This window comes from Antechinus flavipes, chromosome 1 (assembly GCF_016432865.1).
Source record: "Antechinus flavipes isolate AdamAnt ecotype Samford, QLD, Australia chromosome 1, AdamAnt_v2, whole genome shotgun sequence".
In the NCBI taxonomy this organism is placed as follows: domain Eukaryota; kingdom Metazoa; phylum Chordata; class Mammalia; order Dasyuromorphia; family Dasyuridae; genus Antechinus; species Antechinus flavipes.
Genome location: NC_067398.1, coordinates 115,885,557 through 115,899,948, shown reverse-complemented (window position 1 = coordinate 115,899,948; position 14,392 = coordinate 115,885,557). Strand labels below are relative to the sequence as shown.

At 36.6% G+C, this 14,392-nt stretch overlaps 1 protein-coding gene across 2 annotated transcripts in view; it reads right to left on the bottom strand.

The window, feature by feature from the left end:
- The window catches only part of KATNIP (katanin interacting protein), a 228,908-nt gene that overhangs the window by 206,108 nt on the left and 8,408 nt on the right, over nt 1–14,392 (bottom strand). Inside the window, exons 2-3 of one of the 2 annotated variants that reach the window (XM_051988295.1) lie at nt 1,971–2,027; nt 58–113 (exon numbers count right to left, since the gene is read on the bottom strand). In XM_051988295.1, the coding sequence (XP_051844255.1) occupies nt 58–113; nt 1,971–2,027 (113 nt within the window). Of the gene's footprint in view, nt 1–57; nt 114–1,970; nt 4,106–14,392 lie in introns of those variants that run through there. The other variant, XM_051988287.1, reaches the window with a different exon arrangement.

The following is a 14,392-nucleotide window of genomic DNA, read 5'->3' as shown; positions in this document are numbered from 1 at the left end:
GTCATACTCTTTAAATTAAAAACTGCCCACCAAACTCCAAGCATGTGAACACATTACCTCCTTTTTTTCCCGTGAACAGGACCTGCTTCTTCCAGCCTTTCGCAGAGTATGACCTGTAGCAGTTCAGAAGCATAGCTGTAGATTAAAGGTACTTTAGAGCAACAGATTATCACAGCAAAAATCTTTTGTTTGTTCATTCAATAAGCAGGACCAATTATAACAAAGCAATTTTTAAGAAAATGTACCCTATTATTGCAGTGAAGAGAAAATGGCATCTTTAAAAAAATACATAAAGATATAGAGATGGTAATTTCACATACTCACATTATTTGACTATAATGAACAAAGCCTTAAATCCCTTAATTTAATATAGTATCTAAATTCAGAAAGGGCTGATAGAATTTAGTTTCCTAATTAAATTAAATCTTTATTAAATTATTTGGATTTACATAAACTGACTTCCACAAAATGTACTATAAAAGCTAATGTGCACCTTTTGGTGAATATATATATAGAACACTTGAATTCACCATATTCAAGGAATAGGCAACCTTGCCATTTGAATTAGCAGTAATCACACATATTTCATGTAATGGGCAATTTCACTGTGAATTGAAGCCTTTTAGAAAAATTGGCAAATAGAAATTTGCAGAGATACATAAATTCAATAGACTAACAATTTTTAAATCTACTATTACAAGTTCATTTTTCAAAACTTTTATATATAATCATATAAAAATAAAATGTCTTAATGGAAAATATATTGAATTACTTTAAAATGTAAGATTAAAGTACATACATATTGGGAACCAACTGCCATATTCAAGAACTTCAGTCTATCATTTGCAAGAATAATTATGCTTCCCAGTTAGTTTAGCTATCATCTTTAGGGGATGACACATCATAAAGCCTATCATCAAGGCTACCAGCAGGAACATGTTTAAATTATACTATAAAGCAGAAGTTTTAATCCTTAAAAAAGGGAGAGAAGAAAGATCCTGTACCCTTCTGGTCATTTATTTCAGCATTTCAATGTTCTCATACTTTACAAGTTCTTCCACAGAGCTGAAGGATCTTCTTTTCTCCTTCACTTATATTTTCTCTGCCCTAAATAAGCTGATATCTTTTCATCTTTCTAACTAAAACTATTCTCTAATTTTAATAGATGTCACCTTTTATACCTTTCTCTTTTGGTACTTATTATCTCAATAACAGCTAAGTATATTACAGAAATTGTCAAAATTAGGAAAAGTCTCCTATCATGTAATCCTAGAGCTAGAAGGGATTTTGGGAATCAGCAGACTTAACTGCTCTCTGACATGGGAAAACCTCTAGGAGTTTATTTCCTTTATTTGAGAAATGAAAGAACAAGACTGGATGAACTCTAGTCTTTTCCAATTCTGATATTTTATGAGCCTAACATTTCAAATTAGTGGTCATCTAGACTCTCTTTAAAACTCTTCCAAAAGAGGCAGCTAGGTGGCACAGTGGATAGAGCACCAGCCCTGAAGTTAAGAGGACCTGAGTTCAAATGTGATCTCAGACATTTAACACTTCCTAGCTGTGTGACTCTGGGCAAGTCACTTAATCCTAACTGCCTCAGCAAAAAACCAAACAAACAAAAAACCCACTTCCAGTGATAGGGAATTCACTACTTCATAAGGTATTTCATTACAAATGATTCTACTCTTTCCTAGTACTAATTGTTAGGAGCTTTTCAGCAATCTGCCTCTAAATTTCATGCCTTTTGGAACCATAGAGTTAAGTTAATCCCTCATCAATCTGACAACACTTCATGATAAAGTCCCTCAATGATCTTCATTTCTTCATGCTGAATATGCCAGTTTTTTCAACTGAGCCTCAGATGACTGAGTTCCCATGAAATAATTCATGAATATTCTTGTACACTTAATAAGATCTATATAGACATATATCCACATGTATACATTTGGGGTTCTGGGGATACCTACCTGCCACCAATTCTGAGCTCCAATCCCTGTGGTAATTTTGTAGGGCATCCTTGTATTCTATATGGTAAAAAGAATGAAAAAAATAAAAAAACAAAAGTAGTGCCCCTTTGCAAAGACATGTGGGTACTTCTTTCATTTCAACAGAAGACCAACCTGGGTTGGTGGTTTTTTTTTTTTTTTTTTTTTGGATTTTTCTGAAGTCCTCTTTCCTAGGACATACAGTTTGAGAGAGGAACTAATAGCATGTGTCCAAGTTAAGAAGATGGGAGGAGAGGGGCCTGAGGGCTAAATGTTTGTGTGTCCTATACCTTTGCCTCCACCCCAGTGTTTGTAATCAATTGCTCCTTGGATTTCTGGGCACCTATTTCTATAGGTTATCTACAATAATATCACTAACTCACATTTGTAGAAGGTATTAAGGTTTTAAAACATCTCTTTGTGGTAAGTAGTATAAGTATTAGTACCTCCAATTTATAGATGATGAAACAGGTTGAGAAATCATTAAATGATAACAGCAACAATAATAACTGATATTTATGTCATGCAAACCACTATAAATATATATTGTTTCATTTAAATCTCCAAATATAACCCAGTGAGGTCAGGACTCCAAGTATTTGGGGGTAGGAGAGGGGAGGGGAAATAGAGAGGTCTGGACCTTTGATCTCATTAGTGCCTGAAAGTGGAATGCCCTTCTCCACCAATGAAGATCAGCAACTTATCTAGAATATAGAGGGTAAAATGATAACAATAGCACTGAGAGGTTAAATGATTTGTCCATGTTCTAGTCCATAGTTAGTATGTGTCAGCTAGTTTTGCAGGACTCAAATCTAAGTCTTTCTGACTTTGGAGGGGACCCTCTGCCCACCACATCATGCTGCTTCTCTCTACAGATATTACTATCTCCATTTCACAGATGAGGAAACTGAGACTAATGATCACATATTTAGTAAGGGATAGTGCTATCATTCAAATCCAAGTTTTATGACTCCAAATCATCTGCTTTTCTCACTATGCTATTCTGTCCATTTCATTTATTAGGTGAAACAGGCAAATTTAGGTTTAAATGAATAAGAAATCACTCATGATACAAAAAGTACAAGAAGATTGTCCAACTCAATATATGTTTAATAAATTCTTACTATACAAAAGGCACTGTGCTGGGTTTACAAAAAAATAATACAAAATAGACACTTGCCCTCAAGGAGCTTACATTCTACAGAGGAATAGTTTGGCACAAAATATATACAAAATAATATTATTTCAAATTAGTGATGGACACTAAGAGCTGGAGAGATCAGGAGGGTCCTGTGTTGAAGGTGGAACCCAAGCTGCTCTTTGATCTAGGGATCAAACAAGACAAAAATGAGGAGGGACTGTACTCCAAATGTGGGAGAGTAATCTGGGGAAAGGCAAGAAGAGGGGACAGGGGTCATCACTTAAAAAGAGCAGCTGGATGCATGTAAGGAGGTAGAATATCAATACATCAACAAGCATTATAAGCATGTATCTTGGGTGTGGTGCTAGAGATACTGAGACAAAAATAAAACAGACTCTGATCACAAAGAATGTACTTTCTCATTAGAAAAACTAAATGCACTCAGAAAAATATAAACACAGTGCAGCCAAAATATATACAAGACAAATGAGGAGGAGTGGAAAGGCTTCATGGAAGAGGTAGCATGGGAGATGAGCTCTGAAGAAAGCTAGAAATTGATTTCAGAAAGCCAAGGTAAAATAGGAGAACATGCCAAGTCAAAATGGAACAGCCAGATAGGGATGCTTAGACTGTAAAGTTTGAGAATGGGAGTAATGTCTAGGATAGCTACAAAGAGGGACTAGAGGCCAAATCATAAAGGACTTTAAATCCCTAAATCCTAAATAGCAGTTTGCATTTTATCCCAGAAGCAAGAGAAGTCACAGAAGGATAAGAATCATATCTGTGTTTTGAGAATATAAATTTAGTAGGTATATGGAAGATGGACAGAAGAAAGGAAAGGAAAGGAAGCAGAGCAACCGATTAAAAGTCCACTATGATTTGGTCCTGAAGTATGACTCAAAGTTAAGAAATTAATAAAACTAGTGAATGGGACCAGGTGAAGACTTTTCAACACGTCTCTGAGATGGAGTTTACCAGATCTTAGGCCTAAATTTCAGGAAGTCACATGATCCCTCTTCTCAGAGGTTTGTGGGCAGAAGAAGTCAGACCCTAGGCCTAAACTTCGGGAAATTACGTGACCCATAGAAAGTAGACAGCATTGCTGACCTTGGTCGAGGGTTACTTCCTTTTCAGTCCATCCAATGAACCCAAATCTTCTGCTATTTAACTATTCATTTCTGGCTCGCCAGGCCAGGCACACAATGCTGGGAGATGGGAGCTGAAGGACTCTGTGTCTGCTCAGCAGGTGTGCTTGGGTCTCTCCTTACAAGGACTGAATAAATGCTTCCTGTTTGTATCTGAAGATGCCTCTAGGGAGTCACTTTGGGTAAGGGGGGGTCTAGCACCCATCCCACACAGTTTATGGGGGCTCATCTGAGATCTGTGACTTCACAAAGAGAAGGCTGGGGTTCTGATGCAGGGCAGGCGCCAGGTTGGATTTTCTCTAACCGAACTTGAGATCCCCCCCTCTCTGTGGAGTGTGGGCCTGAAGAGATGCACTCATACACAAACAGGAGCACAAGTCTCCAAAGAAGTCCGAGGGCAGGTGGCCAGTCAGGTAACTTGTGTGCACGTAATCCAGAGGGAAGGGGAAGGAGTAGTCCAGATTAAAGCTACTATCCCCAGGGCACTGTCTGGGATCATCAAGGCTTGGGGATCCAAGGTTAAGGGGTGCCGCCTAGTTAGCCAGAGGGAAGTCCTGATAAAAGGCACAGAGCAGGGGTGCTCTGTATGATTGCCCTCCGGGCTTGGGGTCAAGAAGTCAGCTCTGTATGTGATAGGATCTAAACCATGAGATTGGAAGTGCTCTCCCCAGAAGGAGAGGAGGAGCAGTCTAAACCAGATGTTTGGAGCAAACCATCAGAGAATTCACTTGATGATATCTTGTTATTTTGTGTGATGAAGGAACAGTCCTCTTTATTATAATTTTTGTCTGTATTTGTATTTGTGTCTTTGTGCAGAATGTCTGTGTCATGTCTATTCCGTGAAATATTTTGTTTAAAAAAAAAAAAAGCCTTTTTCCTGTGGATTTAAGCTCTGGCCAAGCCGAGGGTGACAGAAAAAGTAAGCTAATTTTTGAGAGCAATGATTGAGTAATTTGGCATTTGGTCATTTCAAGATTACAAAAAGTGCTTAGAATAAAACAAATGCTATATGAGTGTTAATTACTTTATTGGACTTAATTGCTTCATATTTGATAACTTTATACCAGTTTTTAGATGTGACCAACATACAATACCAATGTTGAGATAAAGGAATTTTGTGTGTGTGTAAAATAATTTGGAAACAAATTCAAGCAAATCCACAAGGAGGATTGCATATAGGATAAAGGGACAGATGGGAGGAGGAATGAGTAAGAGAAAAAATATGTTCAATCAGTTCAGTGGAATTTGTTATTTGAGGTATGATAGTAAAAGTAGTTTTATATAAATTGTAATCTCTTTGCAATGACTGTTAACAGAAGAGTTTGGGAACTTTGGGAAAAACAGAAAAGCACTTGGCCGCTTTCAAAACCTAGTAGCAAACAGCCTAGTCTTCAAGTCTTTTCTGATCCACAGAGGAAAAAAAAAGAAAAGAGTAAAATCTTATCTTCATCAGATTTGCATTTTAAAAGCCATTTGAAAGCTGCTTTCAAAATGGGGGAAGGTAAAAGAGAACAAAGAAAGCTGATGTCAATCAAAGAAAGTAAACAGACAGGAAGTGAAGAGGAGTTTTCTTCTGGAATTCCTTTTAAACTGTAAATTTAGTGAGCTTCTTAAAACTATTTGTAAGCCTATCTCTGAGAAATAACTTTTTTTGAGTTATATAGGTCCCAATGAAGGAATGAGTTTACTGATAATCTACAACTTTGTTAAGTAGGAACAACTTACAGTGATTAGCTTTTTTACATTAGGAATGTTGAGCTTATAAGGCCACCTTCTTAGCTATCAAAATGAGTTACAAATTTTTTATGATGAATTTCTCATTCATCATTTGATTTGAAGTTAAAAAGATCACTAAGATTTTAAAGTAGCTTACTTTAGGGGATCATTTTTGTATTCCCTAATTAGATGAATTATGTTGCTTTCTAAAATGCATGTTGGGTAATTTGTAAAAAATATAAGCTATGCTTTAAAATTTTGTCAGCTCTGCTGAACATATGTGAAAGTTTTATGAAATTTGGTCCAAAGTTATTTAGATATTAGCTATATTGTGAATCTTATTTTTAAAGTTTATTTTTTTAAAAAAGGTGATTTTAAAAACAAGGGACAAGAAAGATTGATTTGCAAAAGCAGTTGATAGTTTGAATTGAACATCTAGTTAGAATATCACGAGGTAAAATATTGATTTTTAAAATAACTTTTTCATTGGTGTGTATGTTAAAATTGGAAATGACTGTAAATTATGTGAGATTCCCATACATTTTCTTGATAGGCTATGTCATGTTTATTTGGCTATCTATCACTTATGAAAATTGTGAAATTGTTAAATTATTTGGGGTTATTGTAATATTAAAACCTAATATTGTTGGGTATTATGTGAGTTATGTACATATGTAGACACCAGATGATGATAGCACCAAAGTTGGGGGTCAGTCATGTGGGGAATTCACATTGGCTATTATCTTTAGTCTTTATCTTTTATCTTTTTATGGAAAGGTCAAGCTCCTAGTGAAACTTGCCATTTGCCAGGGGAAAGGAAACACCTTGAGATTGGGGCACACCCTTAGTTGGCAGACTAAATTCTGAAAGGGACTTAACACCCTAAAAGAGTTAGCTCTAAAGAGGAAAAGTGGAGTGGGGGGGGGAAAGGAAAAGGAAAAGATCTGTGGGCTTGGAAAGGTGAAGATTTAATCTACCAGAAGGTATGGCTGCTTCTTAGAAATATGAAAACAAGCCCACTCACTGGAACTCCCCCTCTCCCCTTACTGATTAAATGAAATTACTTTAACATTAATTGCTTTCGTTGTTTAAAGGAATAGCTTACATTTACATGGTGTTAATAACTGAATGTTTTTATTTTTCAAGTCTGTGGTTGTTTTAAGGCAAAGTCATTTGTGATGCTATGTCAAAACCTCTAAGAGAAATTTGTTAGATTTCTGGTTAACTGCAAATTCTCCTGAAAGTAGTTATTTCAAAACAAATTCAGCAAATTATCTAATATTTATTTAAGTGCATAATGGTCTCCTTGTTTAATGAATATGATAACAAATATGCTTGAAGTACCCAGAGCAGAATTTTAAACCTGATATCCCTACGATAGTTTTGACTGTCTTGCAGATGCATTTGATAAGTTATGCACAATGGTTTGAAATAATTTTTTGTTGTTTTTATATAGACCTGAAACCCGTGATTAGTGAAACTTGCTGTTGAGATGAATTCTCTTGGGACTGTAACTAATATTGTTTTGAATTCTGAACTTGGATATGATTGCCTAATGGATCATTAAGTCAGTAACCCACCTTTCCAGAGAAATGCCATAAGTTACTCAGATGGATGTTTTATCTGGGGAAGAGCTGGGAGGAGAACCTTAGCCTCTGCTTAAGGTGGGATCATTCTGACTCAGTTTTGCAGTTCTGTTTCTTTGTTTCCCACCTGATTATTCCTGAGTCTGGCTATGAGAAGGATTTGTTACTGCATGATTGGTTGATAGAGTTAAGGATGCTTTATCCTATCATGTATGTGCTCTCAGGATAGGCCCTGAAGAATCAGTTTTCTGATTCTAGCAAATTTATGTAATCAGAGCAAGTGGTCAATAGAAAACATGAGATACAAGTATGTAGATGATATCTTGATCTGCAGCCCAGGCCTGGAAACTTCTCTGGCTGCTGCCATAAAACTTTTAACTCTCTTGCTTCCTAGAGTGAGAGTTTCTTCGTCTGAAGGCCCACCTAGCCTAAGTATTTGGCCCACCTCCTACCTCCTGTTTGCTCATTGGGAGAAGCAGCAGACAATCTTATCACACCCTGATCAGGCCAAGGTTTTTAGGACCCTGAAAGCTAAACTGACCTCTTCTCTGTCTTAGCCCTACCTTTTACATAGTACATTGATAGAAGGCAGGGCCAGGTCCTAGGAGGTCTCTGGAATCCTATCCTAGATCCCTTGCTTACTTCTCAAAGAAACTTGGTGTCTTTGGGGTGACCCTCCTGCTTTAGAGGTAGCTACCACAGCTCTTCTAATTGAAGAAGACCCCAAGTTCATCCTGAGCTAATCATTGGAGAGTTCGGCTCCCCACCAGGTTCAGAGTATTTTTGCCTATATGAGAGCTTTAGAATCGGGGAAAGAAATGAGAATGAATATCTCTACTGACCTCAAATACATTGTTCTTGTTTTGCATGATTATGGGGGCGATAGAGATAGGGGTTTTTGACAGACAAACATTCCTCCATTAAGTACACAAGGGAACAATTATTGCATGGACCTAGAGAGGTTTCTGTTAGGTTTCTTAAAGGAAAGGATTTACTTCAGGCCAAGAGAAACAGGCTTGTGGATTCAGCTGCCTGTGCTGCTCCCATTTGCCTCCCTGACCATGGCACCTTTAATTCCCCAATTCCTGACTCCTGTATTCCTCATATAACTGCCAAGCAAGTAAATTCTGAAAGGACTGTAAAAAAGGTCTACACATATGCTTCTTTGCAGGGGCTTTAAATTGCTTTCACTTTTGTTAACACCTGTAGTAACTGGGCAAAAGCCTTCCCTTATAAGACTGAAAAAGCTCTAGAGTTTTTGCTAAAGGAGATCATACTCATTTAAAGCCACACAATGTTCTACTCATTGCCCCTACTCCTTTGAGGAAATAAAAAAAGGAATTTGGGAAAAACCATTTTTTGACATTCTAGGAAAAACTGTTTGGCTGACTTTCATGATAGCCTCATCTACTCCCCTCCTCCCAGTCTTCCTCTGGGTGGGGTTCCTGATTACTGTCCCTTGAAATCTCCATATTAACTCCACTTTTATTTATTCTTTTCCTCATATTTAGTTCTTGCATTTTTTAATATACTTGTGAGAGTTGCTCCTTCCAGAATCCAAGCCATGATATTACAACTACTTAGTCAATCTGAAATCACCTGATACCTGATTCTGACATTCAACACACCACCTACAAATCACTTGTCTCCCCTCCTCAGTTGGAATCTTACTAAGCAGGGACAGCTCTACACCCTTTATCAGCTTAAAGCAGCTCCTGAAGATGAGACCTTTGTCCCTTTGTTCTAGATGAATTTGGGTCTGGACTGCTTGAGGTGGGAATGATGGGATAATGGCCCTGAGGCCACCGGACCTCAACAGTGCTGTAGTTCTGTGGCTGCCAGATAACAATCTGTTTGTTGGTCTATGATGACAGGGTTCCAAGACAAATGGTGGGAGTTGGTGGAAGCAGAGTCTCAGATTCCTGGTCATTGCTTTAAGCAGCAATCTCCTGTCACCTGCTTGCTTATGCACTTAATCACTAGACTAGCTCAAGATTTCTTAGCTAAAATGGTTCCTGATAGCTTCCACTGATGTGCGGGTATTGGTTGTAAATTGTAGAGTTTACAGTTAATAGTGAAGAGAGCGACCATCCTGATAGCCTAGATAACAAAAATGATGTGAGAAATATTCGAAGTATGAAAAAGAGAAGGAAGTGAATGGAACCAGGGGAAGATTTCTCAAAAAGTCTCTGAAAAGTTGTAGGTCATACTCTAGGCATAAGTTTCAGAAAATCACGTGATTCCCTATTCTCAGAGGTCTATAGGGCAGAAAAGGTCAGACTCTAGGCCTAATAAGCTTCAGGAAGTTACATGACCCACAGGAAGTAGGCAGTATTGCTGTCCATTGGTCAAGGTTACTTCCTTTTCAATCCATTCAATGAGTCTTTTGCTATTTAACCAATTCAGTATTTCCAGCTTGTCAGGCCAAGCACACCATGCTGGGAAATGGGAACTAAAAGACTCAGTATCTGTTTAGCTGGTATACTTGGGCCTCTCCTTTGGGACTGCACAAATGCTTCCTGTTTATATTTGAAGATGCCTTCAAGTGGTCAATTTAGGTAAGGGGGGAGGGAGGGTCTAGCACCCATCCCACATACTAGCAAATAGCTTTATCATGTGAGGAAAGCATACTACATTGGACCTGGGACTGCTACTGCATTCCTCTCTCTGTGCTTCTATGACCTTTTTGAGAAATGAGGAGCTTGGACTAAATATCTTTAAGACTAGATGTTCTCTTTCATTTTTAACCTTCTTGTTTCTGTCTCAGTTCAGAGCTTTCAAGCTCTGATATCTACTCTACATTCAAAGATTCCTTCCACAACCATCATTCATCCACAAAAATCAAGTAGCAGTTAAAAATTAGAATATAGGATAAAAACAAAACAAAACAATAGTCACCACAGTTAAAGTACTTAGATTAATTATTTAGCTAATTTAGAGTGAAATCTCTCATTTGCAATTTCAAAAATGAACTTTCCACTAATGTGGAATGTGCCTTTATTTATCAATTTGAAAAACAACTTCATTTCAAATTTCCTTTCTGTCCTTTGTGAACAGAGAATAGCTGGTGATATTGTGGATAGAAGGATGGGCCTGGAATCAGGAAGTTCTAACTCATATCTAGCCCCAGACACTTACTAGCTATATGACTATGGGCAAGTCACTTAATCCTGTTTGCTTTAGTTTCCTCAACTATAAAATGAGGAATAATAACAACACCTACATTCCAGGATTGTTGTGAGGATCCAATGAGATAATATTTATTAAAAAACTAGTGCTTGATACATAGTAGGAGCTATATAAATACCCATTCCTTTTCCTTTACTAGGTACACTTAGTAGTTTTTTTAGAGAGCTAGTTACCCAAGAGTCAAAGTAATATAAGCAATGAATAGCAAATGTGAGATTTGAACCAGATAACATATGTGGATAGTTCTTTCCATTATACCACTGTCTGTCAATATGAATGATGTCTTTAATTTTCCTAAATGCTTTCATGTCTATTATCTCATTTTATCCTCAAGCATATAATGTTCTACATTAATGCTAATTAAGGTTTCTAGGGGATAGAGATACTTTCTTTGTATTACACAAGGTGACATGCATTAGTTATGGTTCTGTAAATAATGCAGGTGTGTGCTATGTAAATGGACATTTTATTTAGCAGGCGTGTTCTTGAAAAAACACATGTATTTGATATACAGTCTGGGAGTGAAATTCTATTTTCTCACTAACTTATTACCCATCAACTAATTTCTGATATGCTCTATCCTTGGTTGCTCTTCAATGGTTTATTTACTTCAATGTCTTTAAAGGTCTTTTCCTCCTAGTCTTTAATTTGCTCCAATTCAATATGCATTTATTAAATACCTACATATGTCAGGTACTGTGCCAGAAAAGGGATTGGGGGGGTTAGGGGGAAGAGATGCAAAACCAAAATTAAGAAATTCTTACCCCTGAAGAACCTATATTTCAGTAGGGGAAATACAGTATATTTGGAAAAATAGATTTGAAATATATAACAATACATATTTATGGGCAATAATACCTAGAAGAATCATAAAATGTTTTGGATAGGAGGTAATTCTTCAGCTAGATCTTGAAAGGAGCTTTGGGCTCCAAGAAGTAGAAAGGATTAGAGGGAATATAGAGAAGAACCTTTTGATGTAGGAAAACAGCCTGTGCTTTGGAGAATTGCAGGTGGACCATTTGTCTGAAATGTTAAATTAATCTGGAAGTACAGGTTGGAGTTTAGGCTGTGAAGGCCTTTAAATGCTAAATAGAGTTATCTATATTTGATAGGGGAAGCAACAGGGAAACTGCAGAAGATCTTTGATTAGGACAATGTCATGCAGTATCTGTGCTTTAGATATTCTAATCTAGCAATCATGTGGAGAATGAAGTAAAGAAGAGAGTGGAAACAGAAAGACTAATTAGGAGGTTAATGCAATATTCTACAAATTAGGGCCTAGTTGTATGAGGAGAAGGGAATCAATACAGGAGATGTGTAGGAAGATGTTGTAGAACCTCACTGTTAAGGACCTAATGATCTGTAAAGCAACCCTATTGTATATTGAAGCAATGCTTCCTGTGAACATATCAGGTACAGTTCTCTTAAAATAGCCCAATTTGAATGAGTGTAATTCTTAAGAAAGTGAAGCAACAATATTGGTGACCACTAAAGTAATGTGGCATATTGAAATGTCTTACATGAAAATCTTAAGAATATAGATTTTAGAGTTGGAAGGACTTCAGAGAGTACTTAGCCTCTCATTTCACAATTGGGAAAACTGAGGTTAAGAGAGAGGAATTAATTTACCCCAAGTAACACAGGTAGTAAATAGCAGACCTTGAATTGAAACCAAGATAGAGTCAGAGATGTATTACTGGGAAAAAACTTAAAAGATCATCTATGTCAACCTCTTCATTTTTCAAATAAGGAAACTGAGGCCAATGTAAGTGAAGTGATTTTCCCAAATTCACACAGGTAGTGAGTAGCAAAGCCAGGATCCTAACTCAGATTGACTCATTCCAAGATTAATGTATTTTCTATTTTACCATGACTCCCCCCAATCCAGTGAAGTTCAAGACCTGAATTCTAGGCTATACTCTTCCATTTATTACTTGTGTGACATTGAGAAAAGAAACTTTACTGTGGCTCTCAGTTACATGAGATTGAACTAGATGGTCTCTTAAGGTATGAAGATCAGATTCTCATACCTGAATCTCACCCCAAAGCCCCTAACTAATCAATAAACACTCTCCTGCTCCTTCTTTCTGTCTCAATCTCTCTCTTTCTCTCATCTTCAGATTAATCACTAAAAAAATTCAAGGAAACCTCAAAAATTTGCAAGACTCTTTAGTAGACATTTGAGGCAAAGTGAAAAGTTGAAAAAGATGGGCTGAGCAACAATGTGGAGTCATCAGAAATGCAAGCACATGAGACAAAATGTGCCAAGTAATGAAAGCCTTGCTCTAAAGTTTTTATTACTATAGAGAGTGAAAGTGAGACTGCACAAATCCTATAAGAAAGATGGCTCTCACTACAATGGGATCCCTTGGGGGGGAAAACTCCCCTTGTATAACATTTTCCCACATAAAGAATCCATTTATGCTGAGATATTTTATAGGACTTTCCTACAAAGAATCAAAAGAATGCAATTTGTTAAAGAAAAAAAGATTCAAACCCAATAAAGCTGAAGAAAAGTCAGAATGAAATATCCTGATGGTAACAGGAAAAAAAGATTTCTATGGTATCAGGAAGGAACAAATTGTTTTTTACTTAAGGGATTAATCTAGACCATAAAGAAAAAGATGAAAACTAAATGATGACAGAATGTGGTTTCTGAAAATTGAATTAATAGCAGCCATTTGTTCCTTAATAAAGCTAATAATAATTTACAATGTTCACATACATGTTGGGATACTATAAGAAACCCATTTCGTCAAAGATTAGAAGTGGGGGAAGGGCAGAACAAAAGTAAAATGATTATTTAACCTAGGAAAAATCACTTTATTTTTCTGGGGTCAGTTTCTTCATTCATAAAATGAGATTATCTACCAAATGCTTCCCAGCTCTATATTCACTAATATTGTACTTATTCATCTGTATATGCTATAAATTGTAGTGTTTACCTGATATCCTCACTGACCTTTAAAAAAGTCCCCAAACAATTGGCAGTTGCCATCTGAACTACACAGTCTAGTTCCATTTCCTGAGCCTTCCATCTCATATCTTGCCAGAAGTAAATTATGAGTGAATCATAGGTACTGTGTAAATGGGAAGAGGAAGCACTGGTGAGCATTTATTTTATTCTATTCCCCATTTCATTATCAAAAATTTCTTTGTAGGGGCTCAATTTAAAAGAATCTACCATAAATAATGGTAACATTTAGAAAATTAAAGTTTGGCAATTATTTATTAAACTTCTTCATTTAAAATACATACATCCCTTCACCTCTCAATTACTCAAATAAATTTTGTTCAGTTATCAGAAATGCCAATACCATAATCACTTTTTGTTGGCATTTTAAGTATAATTCCAAGAACTCTAATCTTGTCATATTGAACTGTCACCTATTCCATATACATGATAAATTATCTTCTGTCTTTGTGCCCTGGCAGAAGAAGTCCATGACATACTTGAAATTAACTACTATTTCACCTCTCCCTCAGAGTCCCTAACTTCTTTGAAAGCATATGGTTAACTACCATGTTCTAAGAGTACTTTCCTGATGCTCTCAGTTGCTAGTATTTTCTCCCTTGTAATATTACTTTGTATATATATTTTTTATTTACTTGTACACATGTCACATA